This window comes from Pelobates fuscus, chromosome 5, assembly GCF_036172605.1.
Source record: "Pelobates fuscus isolate aPelFus1 chromosome 5, aPelFus1.pri, whole genome shotgun sequence".
NCBI lineage: Eukaryota > Metazoa > Chordata > Amphibia > Anura > Pelobatidae > Pelobates > Pelobates fuscus.
In genome coordinates, this window is record NC_086321.1 from 185,532,634 (window position 1) to 185,555,788 (window position 23,155).

Sequence of the window (23,155 nt, forward strand, 5' to 3'; positions counted from 1 at the left end):
GAGGACCGACCAAGCATCTTTTTCCATCTCCCGCTTCCTAAAATCAATGCCTTATATACACGTCCCCTGAAAGGGGACCTAACAGGGATTAAACTGATAAGAATAGTACTACTTAACACACCACTCCTATCTGGTGGCACATTAGATTACACGCGCAGTACCCCAAATTTGAAGTAGGAGGACCGACCAAGCATGTTTTTCCATCTCCCGCTTCCTAAAATCGATGCCTTATATACACGTCCCTTGATAGGGGACATAATAGGGATTAGAATGAAAGAACCCAAATGAGTTGGGAAGCAGTTAATCCCCATGCACATGGTTAAATTCTACAGGGAACACATTGTGACACCACCACTATACTCCAACACTTAGAGTATCATGAATCTCGCCATATATTGCGATTATCCTACCCGCACAAATCTAACACACTCGCTGGGAACTAGGGGGTAAAACTGCATATGTGCAGAGCTTTCCTAACATTTAAAAGTAGTAGATCATTAAGACAGACTTCAATTATTATGCTCAATACACGTAGGAATCCAATATTGTGGGAAAACTTTAATTATTTTAGAATCAATCTTTTGTTACATTCTGAATGTCCATCGATTGTTACTGTGTTATATCCTTACCAGTCATAGATGTCAATTCTACCTAAGAGCCCAGGTAGCCAGGGACACAATACACTGGGTCCTACTATGCCCAAATTGCAAAACTATTGCACTGTTCCCCCATGGAGGGTACTAATGTAAATACTTTCTTTTACTTTTTCCTGGTTGATATGCAACCAACCCCATACATTCCTCCTTCTGTCAATCCAACCCCCCCCCCTGAAAGAAATAACACGCACACAGGTGAAAACCACCTTTACTGTCTTGGCACTATGATGAGGACAACTGCAACACTAATATTGTTCTGGCAGACCCTCTCACTTAACAGAATCCGACATATAGCACTTCCACTTTGGTTTCCACCAATATGAAAATATATTCTCACAATACTAGGGGGCTAAACACCCCTCACAATTGCCCTAAACTCCTAGAGGATGTTAAACATATATCAGCAGACATTGTATGTATACAAGAAACACACTTTGTGAAACTGCGAATCCCCACCTTTGGTACCACTGACTATCTGACTCATCCAATGCATCAGACTAGAGGCGTATCTATACTTATTCATAAATCACTATCATTTGAACTACTCAAAATCACCACAGATAGTCAAGGAAGATATCTCATGTTACTGTGTATGATTTATATGATGTACACCATTGTGAACCTATACAGCTCAAATTCCCAACAACAATTTCTGAAAATTTGCCTCTAGAGGACATGCCCCATGGAGACTAAACAAGTCGATATTACGTGATGACGCATTCAAACAAACTATAGATAAAACACTCACTGAATACTTCACACTTAACAGAGGCGGAGGGATGTCCCCCTTCTCGGTATGGCAAGCACATAAATTATTCATGCAAGGCCTTCTAAGCCGGGCATCCTTTTTAAAAAAAACAATCCCACGAAGAATACACAGCTCTGCTATGAGACCTCCGAGAGGCAACCACGAAACACTACATTCAACCTACTGACGCATTACAGACCACTATTGACCACCTCACAAAGAGCATTAATGACCTATCCATGGAAAAAAATTATACATACTAATAATCAGAGAATACCCCCAATGACCTTGTGTCCTATGTATAGCCCTGTTTATGAATAGATTACCAGATAATGATTTGTACTGGCCATGAATATATTTGTATAATGTTATCATATGCCTTCTGAGGCACCATTTTTCCAAACTAAAGAGATTTACATTTTTTAACATTTCTTTGTAACTAAAATGCTCCATTCCTTTTATCAATTTTGTAGCTCATCTCTGCACTTTTTCTAGGCCATGATATCCTTTTTTAGAACAGGTGCCCAAAATTGCACAGCAAATTTCCCGGGAAAACTTGTAGCAGGTTTCACCTCTGTCCCCTTTCATATTTCCAATGGCTCTAGGTAGGGCTGCTCACTCTCGCCCTTACTACAGGAATACAGCCTATGCTCGTATTACAAATTAAATGTGGTCAAAAAAGAGGCTATGGGTATTGACATACCGAAACAAACACTGCAGAGCCTAAAATCCCAATATTCATTTGATTGGAGAACACACAAACTCACATTCCTAGGGGTAGCCTTTACATCTGCCATTTAACATATATATAAAGCAAACTATGTTCGGCTTTTGGGGGAAATTTAAATAATGCTAGGTTACTGGCGAGAATAATGCCTTTTATGGATAGGTCGCATAGCAGCTATTAAAATAATCATAGACCCCAAATTTCAATATTTATTTAGAACCCTTCCTATCCGTCTCCCCACTTCATATTTTAAAGACGTGCAAACACTACTTAACCAATTTATATGGGCATACAAAACCCCTAGAGTAACGGCAAATACGCTTTACCAAACAAACGCCGATAGCAGGATGAACGCACCAAATGTACACATATACTATCAAGCAGCTATCATTATTAGCATAGTACCCAAGCCAAACACAAACCACCTCAATGGGTAACTTTAGAAAATGCGGTAATGCAGGAACACACACTTTTGGTGTGTTTACCCAAACATATCAGACCCAATAAACTTCCGATATTGCCTACCACAACTACAATCATCCACATCTGGGACCTTAACAAACACAAATGCTGCTCGGGGGGCATGTACAGTTTCAACCTTACATTCAGTAATACTAAACTTCAATTACAGTTTATGGGAATGCCACAAAGTACACTTTATGCATCAATTTTATCAGAACGGCAAAACATTAAGTTTTCAGGAAATGCAACAGATGTATAGTCTCCCATCAATAGCACAATTCTCATATTTACAAATACAATTTTTGGTTAAAAAAAAAACAAAAAAACGTGGGTTAAAGAAAATGTACATGAACACTGGCTGACGAGCTTTGAGAAAATAATGCTAAAAATTACACCAGCAGTAAAAATGATTTCAACACTCTATTCTAGCAATCTGATATTCAAATTAAATATCAGATACCCCTTTTGTCAGGGCATGGGGAAAAAACTTCAACATTACTCTTAATAAGCGTGCATGGCAGGAGATATTCCAAACTCTTAAAAAAACTCACACTAAGTGTTAATCAAATAGAGATATCATGAAAGATACTATATCGCTGGCATCTAGTACCAACGCGCCTAAAACAAATTTACCCAAACTCCTCAGACCAGTGCTGGAGATGAACAGCTGGAACTGGCACCATGCTCCATATTTGTTGGGACTGTCCACAATTAACAATATACTGGACAGCGGTGGCAAAACTGATCCATTCTAGCACAGGAATTAGTTTACCTAAAACACCCGATTGCATGCTACTCCATACCTAACCGCCTAACCTGCCCAAAGCAACAAAATTTCTCATATACCATATTAATGTCACGGCACCTGCCATGATAAGCAGAAAATGGTGCAGCCCTGAAACACCGACCATAATGCAGTGTATCAAATATATAGAAACCACACAACTCTATGAATCTTCGTGCAGAGCGTCATCTCGAACTAAGGCAAAATTCTGGAGCTCTGCCTGGCACATGTGGAAAGTCTCTAGATAATACTAGGGAATACTTCCCTAGAATCTTAATACTAAAAAATGTTTGAAGTCTCGCCAGCCAAGTTCAAAACTAACAGTTCAGTTATTTGTTCATAACTGTCCCTAATGGTACATAATTGTAAAGAGACGATCACACTATGACATGACTTATCAATTATGCTAGAAGTCCATACATTGTCATTCCTAGGTGGTTATTCCTACTGGAACCCACTGACACACTGACTGTATAGATCTGACTGACCACGCTAAGGTGGATAACCAACAGGAATAGTAAAATGCTAAAACCCTACCACCAGGGCCACCATCAGGGCATGACAACCATAACGGTTGTCATGGGCCCAGCGGTCCTGGGGGGCCCGGACTACTCCGGGAGTCCCTGGCCCCACATTTAATAAGTGCACATATAGATAGTGATTATCACTATCTATATGTGCACCTGCGGGCCCGGCTACCTGTACAATGTAGACGGGGGCCAGCCAGCACCATCTTAACTTTTCAGCAGCTCCTGTGTCTGTAACTCTTGCAAGCTCCGCGGCCGGCAGAGCGTTGTCACAGGTTACCATGGCAATGCTCCGCGCGGCACGCAGGCACAGCTCGCGAGAGTTACAGACACAGGAGCTGCTGGAAAGTTAAGATGGTGCTGGCTGGCCCCGTCTACATTGTACAGGGACTGGCTCCCTCCACAATACCACTCAGAATGGGCCCCGTGGGCAGACTCAGGGGCAGGTGCAGGGGGCCCAGACTTTGAACTGTGTCAGGGGCCCCAAAATTTCTAAAGGCAGCTCTGCCTACCACACAAAACTCCTAGGACAAACAAGCAAGTCTAGGCAAACTCTCAGTTGAAAGATAGCAAATATTCTATGAATACCCCAGTCCATACACTTACAAACACCAAATTACATTAGACCAACAGTATCGCAGTCGCTCCTAGGGGACGATATCAAGAACCTTATGAAGTTTAAATCAAGGGCAAAGATGTATGCAATATTATAACCCACACATCCCTTACCCTGCTCCCACCCCCATCCCCCCAGTATCCCCCCTTCTATGCTCTCTCAACTGTATCATAAACGTTAATGTTGTTGCCCATTCTTGTACTATATAATACAGTATGTTAATGTGAATGATTGTCAAGCAAGATATACAACCTTTCACACACTGTGCAAGATATGAACTTGAAAAGTGCATAATAAAAAAAATAAAAAAATGTGTTTACTATCCAAACAATTGCAGTCCCTGAATTTTTCAATGTTAGTATTAGGAGGCAGAATAAAAAAAAAATGTCATAACAAATATAGGTAAACTGTTTTTTGTATCAAATATATTATGATAAATTGTACTTGTGTAGAGCAAAAATCATTTCCTATATAACAAATTCTGTAGAGTAATGTATTGCAAAAAAAAAAAGAAAAAAAAACTAATTAGCATGAGTAAAAGATGTGTGAGCAAGTTTTTGAAACAGTACATTGCATGCCACTTTCAAGTGGCTTCATAAAAATAGGAAGCAGAACCTTAGACTAGACATGACCATTTTTGTCTTTTTTACGTAATGTAGACAGAAGCACAGGAAAACACAGTGTCATCTTACTGGCTATTGCTTCTTATTAAATTATATTAGAGCCCTTCAAGCACAAGAATATAGCTCTCTACTGAAAAACAGACTTGGAATCGCAAATAGGTAATGTTATGTTATGTATTATAGAGTGATGGATAGTATTACTACTGGTTTGTAATTATATGTGAAATAGTTAATAGCACAAAATGCTAAATACACATGATTTGTAGAGTTAAGTTTGTATACGTATTACATATGCAAATAAGACATTTTATACAATTGATTAGTTGTTTTATAAAATATCAGAAATGGTTTCTTAGGCATTCTGCTCACTACCAGATAATATAATAGTATATAGTAAGAGAATGAAAGAAAAGATCTGACTTCTAAATTAGAAACCATAGATTAATAACTTGGTATATCATAATAACCATATCCTTCACTGAATTTTATTTATTTATGAAATATAGCAATTATGGGTTACAGATGGGAGATATTTAGACTTGCTGAAACAAAAAGTAGTATAGAAGCCTGCCTGTGGACTTTAATCTAGCATTTGCAGCACTTTTATGCTAGCTAGCTCTATGGATTAAGGTCAATGAGCTTACAATCTAAACAGATAATATGCATTGAGATGATTAATGATTTACTGTAAATGAACTGTTATTAAATAGCCATGTCATTCTTGTTTGTATAGACAGACAGTTAAGGATGAGGGGATATGATGTTATAAATCTTCAACTGTTAAAAACATAGTTTTAAAAAGAGATTTTAGAGTATTTTAAAGGAACACTCCAAACACCATACCCACTAGAGCTCACTGTAATTGTTATGGTGCCACGAGTTCTGTGGTGTCCTCCCCCTACATCCCCCCCCCCCAATATAAGGTGTCAAAGTGTTTTAGAATGTTTGATTGACTTCTCTCCAGGAGTTTGGCAGACAACACTTTCTGCCTCCATTAGTTACTATGGAGAGCAGGATGCTCCTAAAACAGGAGCTTTCATTAGCTCTGCTGACCTTAGCACTTGAATGCAGGGCTAGCTCTTTGGCTGAGAGTGTCAGCTACTTACACTAGTGAGTTAAGCCCTACAACACCGAACTTGTCTCGTTATCAAGCTTTTGACTTTCCATAAGAAGTATTGCATAAGTTGTGCCCAGCAGACCCCTCCACACAGTTAGTAAGCGGTGTGACTAATTGCATTGGATGTGTGCCAATGCACTCCTGGCACTATATGATTACAATGTGCTGTGGTGCTGGAGTATTCCTTAAACACTTGCATTTTATCAGTTAAACTTTTTTTTCTGTGTCTGTAAAATAATGTCTAAAATTGTTTTGAGAAGTAAGGGCAGCAAAGCATGGTTTACAGATAGAAAGGTTCTGGATTTTTTAAGAGTGGAAACAAAGGTTAGTGGTGGGAAAAATGCACATTCCTTTCTGCATTGCCACACAGCTGTACTATGTGCAGACGTATGCTGTGACCCTAATACATGATCTTACATACAGGGCAGGATTGTATGGCTAAGTATAGATACAGACATCAAGCACCACAAACTAGAGGTGTGGCGTTAGAAAGAACTGTGTCTCTGCTATCAGATCTATAAAATATGTATATTAACAAGAATAATACAGCAGAGTAATAATTACTTTACAAAAAATATAATGTAGTTTTCTCCCGCATCTCAACTTCAAAATTGATTCTGGTAAGTTGAGAATTGATTTTTAGAATTAGGCTGCAAAATCACCAATTTAAAAAAAAACCAAAACTACAACTCAGCTGTATGGATTTATTCCATACTTTGGAAATATTTAAGTGAGAATTTATAGTGAAAACAGAAACATTCTCTAAGTCATATTTGCTTTGTACCGAAGGTCAAGCTATTGAGTTTACTCTAAGCTATTATCCGTTCTCAGAGTACTCATTCTTATTTTTTTGGCTTTAATGCATTTACTTGGCTCACCCCAAGATAAAAGGGTAATCCAGATGTGGACCCCGTGCTCACTGTGCCTTGAGGGATATCAGCTACACCTCACAAGGCCCAAAAGAAGGCCGAAACAATCGGGTTTCTGTATCTCTCGTGCAGAGGGAACTTGCTGGCATTTTTTATCTGGACTGCCTGTATGGGTGGAACCAGTCTGATATGCTTCAGATATGTTCTCTCTGTAATGGCACAAGTGAGCAAAAACTATTTGAGACCTAATCGGGGATGTACCAAAGGGCAAGCTATTGAGTTTACTCTAAGCTTTTGTCAATTCTCAGAGTTCTCATTCTTTATTTTTTGCTTCAAGTTCAGTTGCACCGCCCTTACATTTGAAATGTACTATGTATTCACTTGGAATTATCACTATAGTAAATAAACCTGTTATAGTTCTAAATATTATAACGTGTATATATCTAATGTGTACGAAAATAGTGCAGAACATCTCTGTTGTGAATTTATTCTTGTTACTTTTATCCTCCAGATATGATTGTAACCCTAAATACTCTCCTTTCCTGCGCATTCCTAATTGGTGAGTATGTATTTGGAAATAAGGAGTCACCTTCCAACATATTGCATATTAAATAGACACTCTAGTGCCCAAATACAAAAAAAAAAGGAATTAAAAAAACACTATTTAGTACAAATACCCTCAATGAAAACATGCACGCATTACTTATGCATTTTATTCATTGGGGATATATCTAAAAATAGCTTGCATAGCTGCAAATCTCATCTGCTGTCTTTGCAAGCCCTCCCCTTCTAATGTCACACAGTCTTTCTGTATCTATCCAATCAAACTTCCAAATGCAGTTCAATGAGAAGTCATTGCAAGGCAGGTGCTCTAGGCAATTGCTGCCTCTAGACCTTTAGCTACGGTACACTGAACTAAACAAACCAGGAAGTAACAGGACAGATTGTCTGATTGGATGCCAGTGTGTATAACAAGCAGAGGTGGCTCTAGACTTTATGAGGCCTTAGGCAAAACTTATACATGAGGCCCCACTAAAAGCAAAGTAAAAAAAAAAACAAATAGAGTTGCAATACATGCACAATGTCACATATACCCATTGATGCACTGTTTACTTGTGTATGTGCCTGAGAGTGTGTCTGACAGAGAGTATCCTTGTGTGTGTGAATGTATATCTCTGTGAGCATGTTTGTGTTTTTATCTGGGACCGTTTGTATATGGGGTAGCTGGTTGAAGTGTGTTGTGTGTATGGGGAGTCTATCTCGGAGTATGCCATAGAATTTCGTACCCTAGTTTCCGAAGTAGACTGGACTAATAGTGGGTTAATCTCTGCATTTAAAAAGGGACTATCTGAAACTATGCTAGATGAGATTGCTGCCAAAGATTTCCCCAAAAAGCTTAATGAATTTATCACTTTTGTCATGCAAATTGATAATAGATTGAGAATCAGAGAAGCTACTAGAAATAAGACTAGACACATGAATATGCCTTTAGCACCCCACTTCTCCAAACCTATTGTCCCTGAATTTCCTGTACAGTCTGAACCCGAACCCATGCAGTTGGGGGTCACTAGACTGTCGGAAGCAGAAAGCCAATATAGTAGAAAAGAAGGCCTATGTCTATACTGCGGTAGAAAAGGACATATGAGAAACAATTGGCCCATACATCCGGAAAACTACTGCACCTTAAGGGGACAGGTCTTAGGTGTAATGGAAACGTCCTCTGGAATGGATAAAAATAGGTTTCTACTTGATATTTCTATTGCCTTTGAGAAGAAGAACTTTTCATGCAAAGCCCTGATGGATTCAGGTGCCGTTGGAAACTTCATCAACGTTCAATTTGTTAAATACTATACCTATCAAGGAGAGACTATCACCCCTAGCTGTTAAAGCTATTGATGGGAGACCACTCTCACAACCATTGATTACACACGAAACCTTACCCATTAATTTGTCCATTGGTGCCTTACATAAGGAAGAGATTACATTTCAGGTTATTGCATCCCCTTCCTGTCCGATCATATAAGGCTTTCCATGGCTTAACAAGCATAACCCTCATATTGACTGGGCTAATGGGGAAATATTAGAATGGGGTAAGGATTGTTATGAAAGGTGTATATTGAATGTTGCCAAAAGAGTGGGCACTATTGGATTACCCACTAGTACACCTCAAAACCCGTAAATCCCTACATAGTACCAAGACATTAAAGAAGTATTCAGCAAAACTCAGTCGAAAACTCTACCTCCTCACAGACCTTATGACCGTTCCATTAGTTTACTACCCAGGCCCTGGGGAGATAGCGCAGCTAAGCGGACAAGGGCACATGTAGGAGTGTGGGGATAGATGCATGGGATTGGTTGGGAAGAGTCTGTGGGTGTGATTATGTTCTGTGTAAGACAGTGTGGGGGAGGTCTTACCTCAGTGCCACTTGGGATTCGGGCCAGCAAACAGCTTCATGTCTCCTGCTCCTGTTTGCCTGGGCCTGCAGATTTACACAGCCTGATGGTTGAGGCTTCTGGCTTCCCTCAGGGCTGCTGCAGCGTGGATGGTGGCCGGCACCTGTGGGAGCAATTGGCAGGCATTACTGAAGGTATGGCTACCGGTGTGGGCCCCCCCCGCGGCCTACCTCCCCCTGGAGCACCCACTGCGGTCTCCCCTGCTGCCTCCCGTGCGGTCCCTGCCCCTGGGGGCCGCACCAGCACTTGCAGGTGTTCCTACCCGCCTGCCAGGCTCTTCCCTGATCCCACTCCTCGGGCCCGGTTGAGGACTGAGAGCCCGGGCCCGTGGCAACGCCAGGACCGCGTGTCTGGGGGCTCCAGACACGCGGCCTACCTCCAGTGCCTGTGATTTGCGGCCTTCTGCGGCCGCGCGCGTGGCACGGCCTTCTGCACGAGGCCTGCTACTGCCGCGCGGCCAGCCGCCTCCATTCCCGCACGGCCTGGTACTCCCAGGCCGGGGATGCGGCCTAGTACCGCGGAAGTACTGCCTAGTACGGCGGAAGCAGCAGGCCGCGCGGCCTGTTACTACAAGGCCGGGGATGCGGCCTGCTACCGCCGCGCGGCCTCCTGGTGCGGCTGCCGCGCGGCCTACACGCTGGTCTCCCTCCACACCATCCGCCCCGGCCGCCTGTGCTGGATTGCGGTCCTGGGGCGGTGGGCGGCGGATACAGCCATCCGGGCGGCAGAAGGCCACCCGGCGACGGTCCAGGTCCCCCCGCGGCCCGCGGGGAGGTGTGGTGGTGAGTAGGCCCTTGCGGGCCGCGCGGGGTACATTGGTACCGCCGTTGGGAGTCCAGCTTACAACTTAGTGAGAAGTGCTTACAACTTAGTGAGAATCAAGGACAACTACGAGTGGAAGACTGCATTTAATACCAGAAGTGGACACTATGAATATCTAGTGATGCCATTCGGGTTGTGCAATGCTCCAGCGGTTTTCCAAGATTTCATAAATTATGTACTCAGGGATTACATTTACTCGTTTGTCTTGGTCTATCTGGATGATATCCTTATTTATTCTCCTGACATTCAGACTCACCACGATCACGTTAAACAAGTTATGCAGACCTTGTTAAAGAATCAACTTTATTGTAAATTAGAAAAATGCATCTTTGACCAATCTGAAATACAGTTTTTGGGATATATGATATCTCTGCCTCGGGGTTTCAGATGGATCCTAAAAAGTTGGAATCGGTTCTACAATGGCCTTTACCCACTGGGTTGTAAGCCATTCAAAGGTTCATTGGTTTTGCCAATTATTACAGAAGGTTTATAAAGGGATTTTCTTCAGTAATAGCCCCCATCACCAATATGACACGCAAGGGGGTTAGCAGTACGATATGGTCTAAGGAGGCTATAGAAGCCTTTGAAACTCTCAAACAGCGATTTGCCTCCGCCGACATATTGATACATCCTGACACCAGTAAACTTTCATACTGGAAGTTGATGCATCAGAGACAGGGGTAGGGGCAGTTCTCTCCCAGAGGGAGAGTCAGGATACTCCATTGCATCCTTGTGGTTACTTCTCTAGAAAGGTGTCTCTTGCCGAGCGCAATTATGATATTGGCAATAGGGAATTGTTGGCCATTATTCTAGCTCTCAAGGAATGGCGACATATTTTAGAGGGTTCCAAGGACCCCCTTTTTTTTTTTTTTTTTTAATTCTTTATTTTTGTAGTGCATGAAGGTATTACAATGAACGTGTGGTACCCCGACGGCATTCCACACACGTTTGAATGGTATTAGTAACATTGGGGTATATAGGTACTTTGCACATTTTTTATTTATTAACATGAAAGGTCAACTGTATGCGCTGTAGCTTAGAAGAGTAACCAACGCTTGAAACAAGATAAAAAGAGAAAAATAGGTTAAAGTTATGCGTCAGGATTGGCAGTAATTGATAAACAGTGGGTCTCTGAGACCTTGTAAGATTCACAATTGTGCATTTTCATGTGGTTTGCGTGTAACCAAGGTCAACAGGTGAGGTATAGGATGCATATACACATACTAGGAGGAGGTTAATCGATTATCCTGCACAGGCAGGTTATACATGTGGCTTAGCGGATGCATGTGTCAGCAAGCTTATCAGATCAAAAATAGATTTGTAGTGTAGCCCCATGCCATGATGTTCGTGTTGGGAAATGATGAGGGCTGAAAGTGGCAATTATGTATGCAGACTAAACCAGGCTAGCGAGTATCCAGTGTGGGGCGCGATATAGCTCTAAACTCCGTCTTAGTTGACTGTAAAGCCTGGGTATAGTGTAAAACATGCTTAGGTAACAGGCTTGTGCCTCAGGCTTACAAGATTACGCTAAAAAGCAAGTTAGATGCTAGTCTTGAACCCGCATCCAGCGTGATTATAGCCGTGTCACTGCTACTAGTAAGGGCATTAATAGGACACTCGTAGCGAGTATGTAGTATGTTAAGAGTTGTAGTGGAGAAGACGTCAGGCTGCAGTGAGATTATAATATATAATGAGCCAAGGACCCCCTTTTGATCATTACTTTTCACAAAAACCTGGCTTACATAGGAGATGCTAAACGATTGTATTCTAGACAAGCTAGAATACAATACTGTTCCTTTCTCCCTTTAATTTTCTTATTACTTATAGACCTGGTTCTAAAAATGTCAAGGCTGATGCCTTATCCAGACAGTTTGATACTGAGTCTATACAAGAGCAAGAAAAGTCCCATATCATTCCCCTGGAATGTATCATTGCTTCCTCTATCCTTTCATTGTCCTCTCTGCTGTTTGGCTCCATCATGGAGGCTCAGTCTCAGGCGCCCTGCGGTAAACCTCAGGACAAATTGTTCGTTCCATTGGGGGAAAGGGTTAATATCATGAAGGTGTTTCACGACAATGTGTCTGCTGGTCACCCAGGTTTTAATAAATCATGAGGTCATTCTGGTAGGATTCCCTCAGGAAGGATGTTAAGGAGTATATGCAGGCTTGTTCTGTTTGTGCGGTTTCCAAAGTACCTCATAAACTCCCTTGTGGCTTGTTACAACCTTTTCCCATTCCTGAGGTCCCATGGTCCCACTTGTCTATGGATTTAATTGTAGAACTTCCTAGTTCTAATGGTTATACCACTATTCTCATGGTTGTTGACCGTTTTTCTAAAATGGCTCACTTCATCCCTCTTAAGAAATTACCGTCATCTCAAGACCTGGTACTGATCTTTATACGTTAGATTGTCCGTCTGCATGGCATTCCTCACAATATTGTATCTGATAGAGGTTCTCAGTTTGTATCCCGGTTTTGGAGGGCTTTCAATAAGCAATTGGGGATTGAATTGTCGTTTTCATCCTCTTACCACCCCCAGACTAATGGTACAGCTGAGAGGGCTAACCAGTTTTTGGAGTTATACTTGCGTTGTTTCGTTAATAGCACTCAAGATAATTGGTCCGAATTATTACCCTGTGCCGAGTTTGCCAGGAACAATGCTGAACCATGACTCCTCTGGGCATAGTCCATTTTTTGTTAATATTGGCTGGCATCCTACTGTCCTACCGGCTGTTTTTACTGATACGGCTATTCCTGCTTTGGATGACCGTCTGGCTTCCATCCGTGATACCTGGGTTAAAGTTCAATCTGGTCTGGGTACTGCTGCTGACCGTTTCAAGCATTTTGCTGATACACGTCGAGGTGCCAACCCTGTTTACCAAGTGGGTGAGAGGGTTTGGTTATCTTCTCGTAACATCAGGCTCAAAGTCCCTAGCATGAAATTTGCTCCTAGGTTCCTTGGACCTTTTTGTGTCCTTTGTAGGATCAATCCTGTTGCGTACTCTCTGGCCCTTCCGGCCTCCTTGAAAATTCCTTATACCTTTCATGTGTCCTTGCTCAAACCTCATGTTTGCAATAAATATACTGTCTCAAGTGTCCCTCCTCCTCCCTTAGTTGTTTCTGGACAGGAAGAGTATGAGGTCTCCTCCATAATTGATTCCAGGTTTTCTCGGGGCACTTTACAGTACTTGGTGGATTGGAAAGGTTATGGACCAGCCGATCGTTCTTGGGTTCTGGCATCTGATATACATGCTGGCCGCAAGATTAGCTATTTTCATGGCAAATTTCCACTCAAGCCTGGTCCTGCCCGTCCGGTGGGCGTTCTTCAGGTGGTGGGTAATGTCACGTATTCATCCGCTTATAAAAATGTGGTTAATGACATTTACTGTCCACACAGGAAAAGTTGTGCCGAGCAGAAACTGAATTCACAGAAGGGTTAATGCTGAGCAGCAATTATGCAAATGGAAACCTGGTAACTGCTTTGGGGTCAAAGGCCGGTTACAGCCTATCAGATCTAGAGGAGGGGTATTTAGGCCCAGTTCTCATCCTGCTCAGTGCCCTGTCGGGGTTTCCCTTGTGGTTGTCTGAGAGCGCATTATTGATTCTGGTAATTCTGGTTATTTGACTTTGGCATTGTTTTTGACTTCCCTGTTTTCTGGCATCTCTGACTCCTGGCTTTTCCTTATCGTTGTGTCTCTTTCTGTTTCCCTTGACCTCGGCTATTCCTGACTATTCTTTGGTACGTTAGTCCGGCCATTCTAAGGTCCGGTATACATTACCTATCAGTCCTCTGTGTTACACAATTCTATGTGCTGGATCATTCTGTAATCCTGACAGTCACTGACCGAAGACATGACACAGTCTGCCCTCAGGTGGTTTAGGCGGCCGCTAGGCCTCAGCCAGAGCGAAGCCTCAGTTAGCCGCCTAAACCGCCTAATTAGAGAGCCGCCCCTGGAAACAAGGTTAATTTATAAAAGTGCACATTTTTATCCTTTTTTTGTAAAATTAAAAGCAAGACCACAATCTTCACACATACAGCACTTCAGCAAACTGAAGTGTTTTAGATGTTTTTAAAGGAATATACATCTTACATCTTATATACATTTACAGTAGCTATTTATGTAGTTAAATATATCATAAAAAAACGTGTATTTTGTTGACAGAAGTTTATTTGTGGGTGCATGCAGTGAAGTTTAGGTTAGAAAAAAAAATCTAACACATTACTGAATATTTGAATTTTTATTTCAATAACATAGTATTGTTTTTACTTCCAATTGGTATAAGAATCAGTCCTGCAGTAACCTAGGATGCCAGGTAAATATCTGCACTAAATAGCTGACTTGAAAACCTCCCCACATAACACATGTATCCCTAAATTCCAAATAAATATAATGAATGCTATGTAGAAAATTACCGTATTTATCGGCGTATAACACGCACTTTTTTCCCCTGAAAATAGGGGGAAAATCGTGGGTGCGTGTTATACGCCGATATCCCATAATTACTTACCTGTCCTGAAGCGTGGGCCGGCTTCACAGCGCGCACCGCGGTACAGGAACTTTAATTTGAGGTTCCGGTTTCCGGCGGGACTGAAAGGAAGTGTGCACAATAGTGTGCACACTTCCTTTCAGTCCCGCCGGAAACCGGAACCTCAAATTAAAGTTCCTGTACCGCGGTGCGCGCTGTGAAGCCGGCCCACGCTTCAGGACAGGTAAGTAATTATGGGAGGGGAGGAAAGTACACTATGGGAGGGGAGGGGGAGGAAAGTACACTATGGGAGGGGAGGGGGAGGAAAGTACACTATGGGAGGGGAGGGGGAGGAAAGTACACTATGGGAGGGGAGGGGGGGGAAGTACACTATGGGAGGGGAGGGGGAGGAAAGTACACTATGGGAGGGGAGGGGGGGGGAGTACACTATGGGAGGGGAGGGGGGGAAGTACACTATGGGAGGGGAGGGGGGGAAGTACACTATGGGAGGGGAGGGGGGGAAGTACACTATGGGAGGGGAGGGGGGGGAAGTACACTATGGGAGGGGAGGGGGGGGAAGTACACTATGGGAGGGGAGGGGGGGGGAAGTAAACTATGGGAGGGGAGGGGGGGGAAGTAAACTATGGGAGGGGAGGGGGGGAAAGTACACTATGGGAGGGGGGGGGAAAGTACACTATGGGAGGGGAGGGGGGGGAGTACACTATGGGAGGGGAGGGGGGGAAGTACACTATGGGAGGGGAGGGGGTGGAAATACTATGGGAGGGGAGGGGGGGAATACTATGGGAGGAGGGGGGGAATACTATGGGAGGAGGGGGGGAATACTATGGGAGGAGGGGGGAATACTATGGGAGGAGGGGGGAATACTATGGGAGGGGGGAGAATACTATGGGAGGGGGGGAGAATACTATGGAAAGGGGGGGCACTATGGGATGAGGGGGGAATACTATGGGATGAGGGGGGGGAATACTATGGCATGAGGGGGGAAATTTCCTGGAATTTCTTTCTAAAAATGAGGTGCGTGTTATACGCCTGTGCGTTTTATACGCCGATAAATACGGTAACTACTGTCCTTGATATTCTAAATTCTATTCTTGTTTGGGTCATTTTACTGGCATAAATAACCAGGTCAATAAACTGGTGGTGAGTTTGTGATTAGTTTTCAAAGTTTAAGACCAACAGTATTTTAGTATGAGAGAAGGGCATGGCTTTAGCCAAGATGGGCGTCAAACTAGTTAGCTCTGCATCACTGCTAATCTCAATTGGAGCATTTCCTATTCTGGCCTCAGATTGGGCAGATAGGCCCAGTTGTTGTTTCCAGGCATAAAATGAGGAGAAATAGACCCAGAAAATGCATCTCTGCACTTTGTGAAATACCAGCCCAACATGCTGAATGCTAAGAAACCTACTGAAGGCATGATGCATTTCACTTCAAATCAATACTCTTCATAGATTTCAGACTAGTTTTAAAGTGTTGCTCCATGTTCCATGACATGTTTTTAACCCCTTAAGGACCAAACTTCTGGAATAAAAGGGAATCATGACATGTCACACATGTCATGTGTCCTTAAGGGGTTAAAGTGGTCATTGTATTTGGAGTCGTTAAATGTAGTGTTTTCCAATGAAAAGCTGCGAATATAGAGTTATTTAATGATTCTGACTATGGTCCAACTCCACCACCAGCAGCATCATTAGTACGCACCTAGATGATTAGTGGGACCAGCATACAGTTTCTGCAGCACTTCACACATTGGATGTATGTTGCTGGCCATTACAGGAAGCCTGGCACCAGATGGTACACAGTGAAGAAAGCACTAGATGGCCGTGTTAACACTATAGGGTCAGGAATACATGTTGTTGCACTGGTGACTATAGTGTCCCTTTAATTAAAATCACCTATTTTACCAAACAAATATGGGAATTTAGTTTCATATTGTGTTAAGCTTACCAATCATATTGTCATATTGTGTTAAGCCCACCACTAAGCTACCGTACCCCTAGCTCCTTTGTGTGTCTCTTTCCGCCAAGCTCCTTTGCATGTCTCTTACTCTCCCTGCTCCTCTATGTCTCTCTTTCTACCCTCAGCCCTTTTGTGTGTCTCTTACTTCCTCCAACTCCTTTGTGTGTCTCATCTCCCTAAGACCATCTGTGGGTCTCTTTCTCCCCCTCAGCCCCTCTGACTGACTTGCCCCCACAGTCCACGTGGGCTCTGAGGTCTGATAGCGGATTTGGGTCCTCTAGAAACTAGGAGGAACTAAAAGGAACTAACGTACTTAGCTTTATTTTAACTCAGGACTAGTCCATATGCACATACAATTATACATGTAGCAAACCAGAGAAGCAATGGGATATGGGTGGATTGGCGCTAGTTATAAAAGTGCAAGTGCAGCTACCCTAGTGTCCATAATCACTCACAAGACACTAAATACAATATCACAAATAATACAAAATACAAGGTGCGCAATAGTAATCACCAACACACAGTGAGATATACTTATTACAGGAAAATCCTGATGGTAGACCTCTGATTAGTCTGTAAAACAGAAAAGCTCACAGCAAAATCCTGTTTCATCACACAGAAAAATTAGAAAACAGAGGTAATGGGTCACTAACACGCCCCAGAGCCACATATAGCAGGCTCTGGCTATGTTGGCATATCAATTAGTAAAGCTGCTTTGATGTAATTTTGGTCCTGTAGCTCCTTCTTCCACAAACTTAGTAGGGAAACTAGAAGTATATTAATATCAATTTACTTCAAATAAAGTGCAAAATAAAGGAAATAACAGCAACAACAAATAGCAAATAAAAAGTCCAGGATAAAAAGCACAACACATTTCAACCTTACAGTATTCTTCAAGGTGCATGGTTAGTCCTTTTCTCTATCCGCAGACATGGTCCCATAGCCGAAAATAGTTCCATAGAATTGTGGCTAAGTGCCGCTGGGGGATCGACCGGGAACCACAAGGTTTTCATGCCGAAAATAGTTCCAGGGCATTCGCGGCTAAGTCCCACTGAAGTTTATTCGCGGTTTTGGTCCATGAAAACAAGATGGCCACCACCACGTGGTCGATTGCCACTTCAAATGGCTTCGGGAGTTCGAAGTGCTGCTTCGAAAGTTCGAATTGTTGCCAAACAAGTACAAAAAGGCACACACAGTGGTTTTAACCAGGATTTAACACAGGGGCCATAGTCACAGGGCAAGAGGCTGATAAGTATGTCCCTGCAAGAACCCGTGACAATCCAGTTTGTCACAGGGTGCATAGGGTCTGGCATGGGTAAAGGGGGCATAGGGTCTGGGATAGGCGAAGGGGGGCATAGGGGCAAGGGTGGGTACAGCGGGGCACATGGGCTGGTATGGTTGAAGTGGGGCAAAGAGGCTGCAATGGGTAAAGGGGGACATAGAGTCTGGGATGGGTTTAGAGGGGCAAAGGGTCTGGGATGGGTGAAGAGGGGGTATAGGGTCTGGCATGGATGAAGGTGCAAATGGGCTGGTATGGGTGAATTAGTGCATAGGAGCTGGGATGGATAAAGGGGGACATAGTGTGACAGTAGTAAACTGTATCACCGTCCAGTATTCCCTTTTTCCCAATAGTAGAATAATCACAATAATCCACAGGAATAAATATCGCTGATATCACCAAATAATCCACACATGAGCCAAAGCTTAATGCTGGAACAAGACTGATTTACTGGAAGCAACAGGCATTCAATTTATACAATAACAGACTCCTCCTCTGGGCCAGGCTAGATTATTAAGTTTCAACAACCTACTAAACTCAATTATCTGCTGGCCAGAAACATTAACATTTTTTAAAATTTTTAGAAAAATACTTTCTGCATAACATAGAAATATATAAACATCCCTTGGTAGCTGAGGATACTAGGAGTCACATATCCAAATTTCATGAAAATCCGTTCGGTAGTTTCCGTGTCGCATCGTGTGGAAGTTTGACCGGCTTGCCATGTGGTGGTATCAGATTTAGAGTTCCATGAAATCAGTAGCAGGAGCCAGTCTCCACTCGCGCATAATTACACGAAAACTACCATAGGTATGTTGCAGCTTGTTACCTGAGAATGCTCCCCTCGTTCGGTAGATAAAAAGTCCTGAATGTCGGTTTGATACTTTGAGTGGAAAGGAGTCTGTAACAGAACCGCTGGCACCCCGACCGGGTACCTTCCGCTGACGGATGCTCCTAGTGTTTTCCGAGGACTCCAAGCACTCTGCCTGACACCATAACCACAGCAGACCCCACGAACTGCCACAGCTTGGTTGGGGTCTCGCCGTCTCCACCCACTCTGGACCCAAGACCAGGGTCCAGCTTCCAGTAGGCCAACCTCTCCGAATTCCAGAGAGTAGGAACAAGAACAAGCTCTTAGCAGAGCTTAGTGATTATACCCTCGGGAGTATAGTGATTATAGCAATCCCCAAAGTGTAGTTCTCCAATCCCCCAAACATGAGCCGAAACTTCATGAAGGTCCAAGATGATCTGAACTTTTAATGACCACACACTGGCTTTTATGCAAGTCCCCATGCAAGGGGACATCCCACAGGGTGGGACACAGTACAACCAATCATATACAGGAAATCCGTAAAACACACCCAGCACAAACATACAATCCCTCCCCTCTGCCTGTGATATAATTACTGAACACAATGGGTTACTGTAATTTATCACAGGCAGGAAAAATACACTTTTTATACATACACTGTAACTTTAAAAATATGCATCATATTCACATAAAACATACATATTCAGAATCAACATACTTTAAATCAGACAAATCCCCCCCAGTACATAAAAAGTTACGTGGAAGTCCTTTATGACCGACCGCAAGCACATTTTCCTGCCCAAAACAGTTCCATAGATTTGGGCTGTGCGGTCGGTCTATTTTATGCAGAAAAACGACTAAGTCCCATTCAAACCTGCGTTCGAATTGCCGAACGGGACTTAGTCTCTGCAGCTGAAAGTTCAGTGTAGGAGAAGGTAAGGGTCAGCGGTGTTCGCGAAAATGTGTAGCCGATTTTAGTTCCATGGATATGGCTACACATACCGCTGACCTTGTTCGAATGAACAAAGATGGCCGCCGCCACGTGTTCATTTGCACGAACTGCGGCCACCCAGCGGTCGGCAATTAAACTGCAGTAACCTCACAGCCTGGGAGGTAAATTGCCTGCACACTTCCACTTCTGGGTGGTCCACCTGTGTGGTACTTGGTTCAGTAAGCCCCATTTACTAAACCAAGTGGAAAATAGCCAGGAACAAAATATTTTAACTAAGTCTGGGGACACCGTCTTAAAGGGTCATTGTCACACAAAGTCTCAATATGTCCCCAGATGGTTCTTTTTTTTTTTTTTTAAATTCTTTATTTTTGGTGCATAGGATAAACAGTACAAATAATCTGGCAATGCCCCAACAGCTGTTGCCGAGAGATCGTTTAACATAGATCAGTGTTAGTGAGGCATGTGTAACAATGCACATTTTGGTTTTTTTAAAGTAGTGTGAACATTAGATTGTTAGTACAGGCTATAAAAGTAAACATCAAGAGTGTATTTCTGTATGCTTAAATAAATTTAACCACCAGGGGGCAGCAGAGCGCTAGGTTTTCCACATGGTCTCGCTTCATATTTGCTCTCTATGGGGAATTACAAAAGGAGATTCAGCTGCAGTTTACACTCGGGATTTTTGTAAAGGTAAGGTGCTGAAACACAGGGTTTGCCATAGTCCACAACCTTATACATACATATACACAAGGCATATATAATTAGCCTCCGCTTGATCATCCCTGCCTCTGTGCTGGATCGGTCAGTGTCCTTGATGTAGTCAGGTCTCTTGCCAGGGAGGGGTAAATCTCTTGTTGTGCTAGCTGCAGCTTCTGGTGTTTGGGAGAGGGAGCTTGTGACACAGCAGGGTTAGAGTCCCGATTGAGTTCCCTCTGATCCTCCGGTGACCATGGTGAGAGATTGCCTCATGTTATGCAGGTGTGAGCCTTCTTTACAGTCTGAGCGTTTCCTCCTTAGAGTTGTTTGGTGTGCAGCAAGAGTGTGTCTGTGCCTGTGGGTCTCCTGTTCTGCCGCTGGTGATTGATGCGGCGGCCATTTTGTTTTTCGCCATGCGGTCCCTATTTGCGCCGTTTGTCACTGAGGCTACATAGGAGATCGCTGCCACAGGGGGGGGGGGTGAACGGGGCCCTCGTTAAGTGCATGGGAGGTCCCGCCAGACTAAGCACGGGAGACCGGCCGCATCTCCCGCCAGAGCCTCACGACAGGCCACAATCCCAGCCATCCAGCGATCATCCTTGCCGGCAGGACGGGGGTCAGTATTCACCCCTTAAGTTGTGCTCGGGTCCCCCCTCGCCTTCTTGTAGCAGCTGTTCGGGTATTCAGGAGAGATTAGGGTGTTTTGCGCTGGATATTGGGGATTCTTTGAGGAGCAGAGGTGCCCCACGTCCAGCCAGCTCGGCGGTCAGGCCCCGCCCCCCCCCAGATGGTTCTTAAAGGGCCAGCATGGTCCAATACAAGTCCATAAGCCACAATGCAGTTCTTAAAGGGCCAGCAACAGCACAATATAAATCCATTAGCCCAAATAATGTTTTTAAAGGCATTTCGTCACAGAGTCAGCCGGGACTTCCATAATGACCGGACGTTCGTGTGATTGCCATGCCGAAAACAGTTTCAGGCAATCCACGAGTAAGTCCCGCTGACCGCATTCGGGAGATTTAAGATGGCCACCATCCTTTGTTCTCACCACGTGTTCGTATGCCGAATGGCGGTCACCTAGAAGCACTCAATTAAGTTGCGGTTTTTCATGTGATTACTCGGTGTTCCAAATTCTGATGGCTACCCAGGGTGGTCTCCGTTCTGTAGAACGAATAACTTTCCCGAACACATAGTTAAACGAAACGTTCAAAAGTAGTTAAACAGCAGGGAGAGGACATAACCGAATGAACACAGGTGAATACAGGAAAATCCTTTACACATAGGGTCTGGGATGGATGAAGGGGAGCATGGGGCCTGGTATGGGTATATAGGGGCAAAGGGTCTGGGATGGGTGAAGAGGCATCGGGTCTGGGATGGGTGAAAGAGGCATAAAGGCTGGTATGGGTGAAGTGGGGCATAGGGGCTGGAATGGGTGAAGTAGGGCATAGAGGCTGGGATGGGTAAAGGGGGCATAGGGTCTGGGATGGATGGCATTGAGGCTGGTATGTGTAAAGGGGGGCTGGTGTGGGTGAATTGGTGCATAGAGGGGAATGGGTGGACGGGGGTGCAATGTGTCTGGCCTGGATGAAGGGGGGATTGGGGTTAAGAAAATATTTACATACCTGCTGTCTCCCAGGCTTCAGCATATTCTGCAGGAGAGGACAGGGCAGGAAGTGAAGTAACTTTCTGTCACGATACCTTACCTTTATCCCGCGGACCCGTGAGGTGAAGCTCCGGGTGCTGACTCCTACCGGCGACGGCACGGCTTGTTGGACGCTGTCTACTCCATGCACACCCCCTTTTATGCCGTGGTGCATGAGCGATGATGTCATAGAGGCAATGTCATGAACATTTTTAAATATTCCATGCTCCCTGACATTTTGGGGGTGTGGATTTAAAGCAAAAGGTGCTCCATTATAAAGGAGCGCATTTTGCTTTTGTTCAGCGCCCTATTGTGGTTCACTGGTTGTTCCCTCTACTGCTATACTGTTAACTGTCTGTGTATTCTGGTATTTTGACTGGGCTTGTATTATATTGACTATTCTTCATTCTGGTATCCTGACTCGGCTCGTTTTCTCATTTATCCTGCTTTCTGGTTCCCTGACAAGGCTATTCCTTATCGTTATCCTGATCTCTGGTTTTCCTTTACTTTGGCAAGTCCGCAATTATTCTATCTACGTTAAACCTGGCCATTCTAAGGTCTGATAATAAGTTTTCTATTTGGGTTATATTCTGCATGTTTGGGTCACCTGTCGTGACACTTCCCCTCTCCTGGGCCCCGCCTCTTCCCCTCAGTCACAACATGGAGGATACCTGGCAAGTGCTGCAGGATCACTGCCAGGTCTCACTCAGAAGGTGGGGGTGGAGGGTAGGCAGAGGGAGAATACTAAGTGTGTGATAGGTTGCAGGGGCAACCTATTGCTGGAATATGTACAAATATGACTTTCTCTGACTGGGGGGTCTCTGATACCCCCAACCAGAGCATGTTTGTGCAGCTGGCCAGGACCTGGACTAATCTTGGGTGTTTCCATATGGTAGATTTGTTCTGGGCTGTCAAGCTGGATCTTG

General features: G+C 43.8%; 1 protein-coding gene across 1 annotated transcript in view; it reads left to right on the forward strand.

The window, feature by feature from the left end:
* Positions 1-5,136: 5,136 nt before the first annotated feature.
* LOC134612699 (uncharacterized) overlaps positions 5,137-23,155 on the forward strand; it is a 156,727-nt gene continuing 138,708 nt past the window's right edge. The window contains exons 1-2 of the mRNA XM_063457124.1: positions 5,137-5,302; positions 7,641-7,688. Of these exons, the coding sequence (XP_063313194.1) occupies positions 7,643-7,688 (46 nt within the window). The 5' untranslated portion in view covers positions 5,137-5,302; positions 7,641-7,642. The remainder of the gene's footprint in view (positions 5,303-7,640; positions 7,689-23,155) is intronic.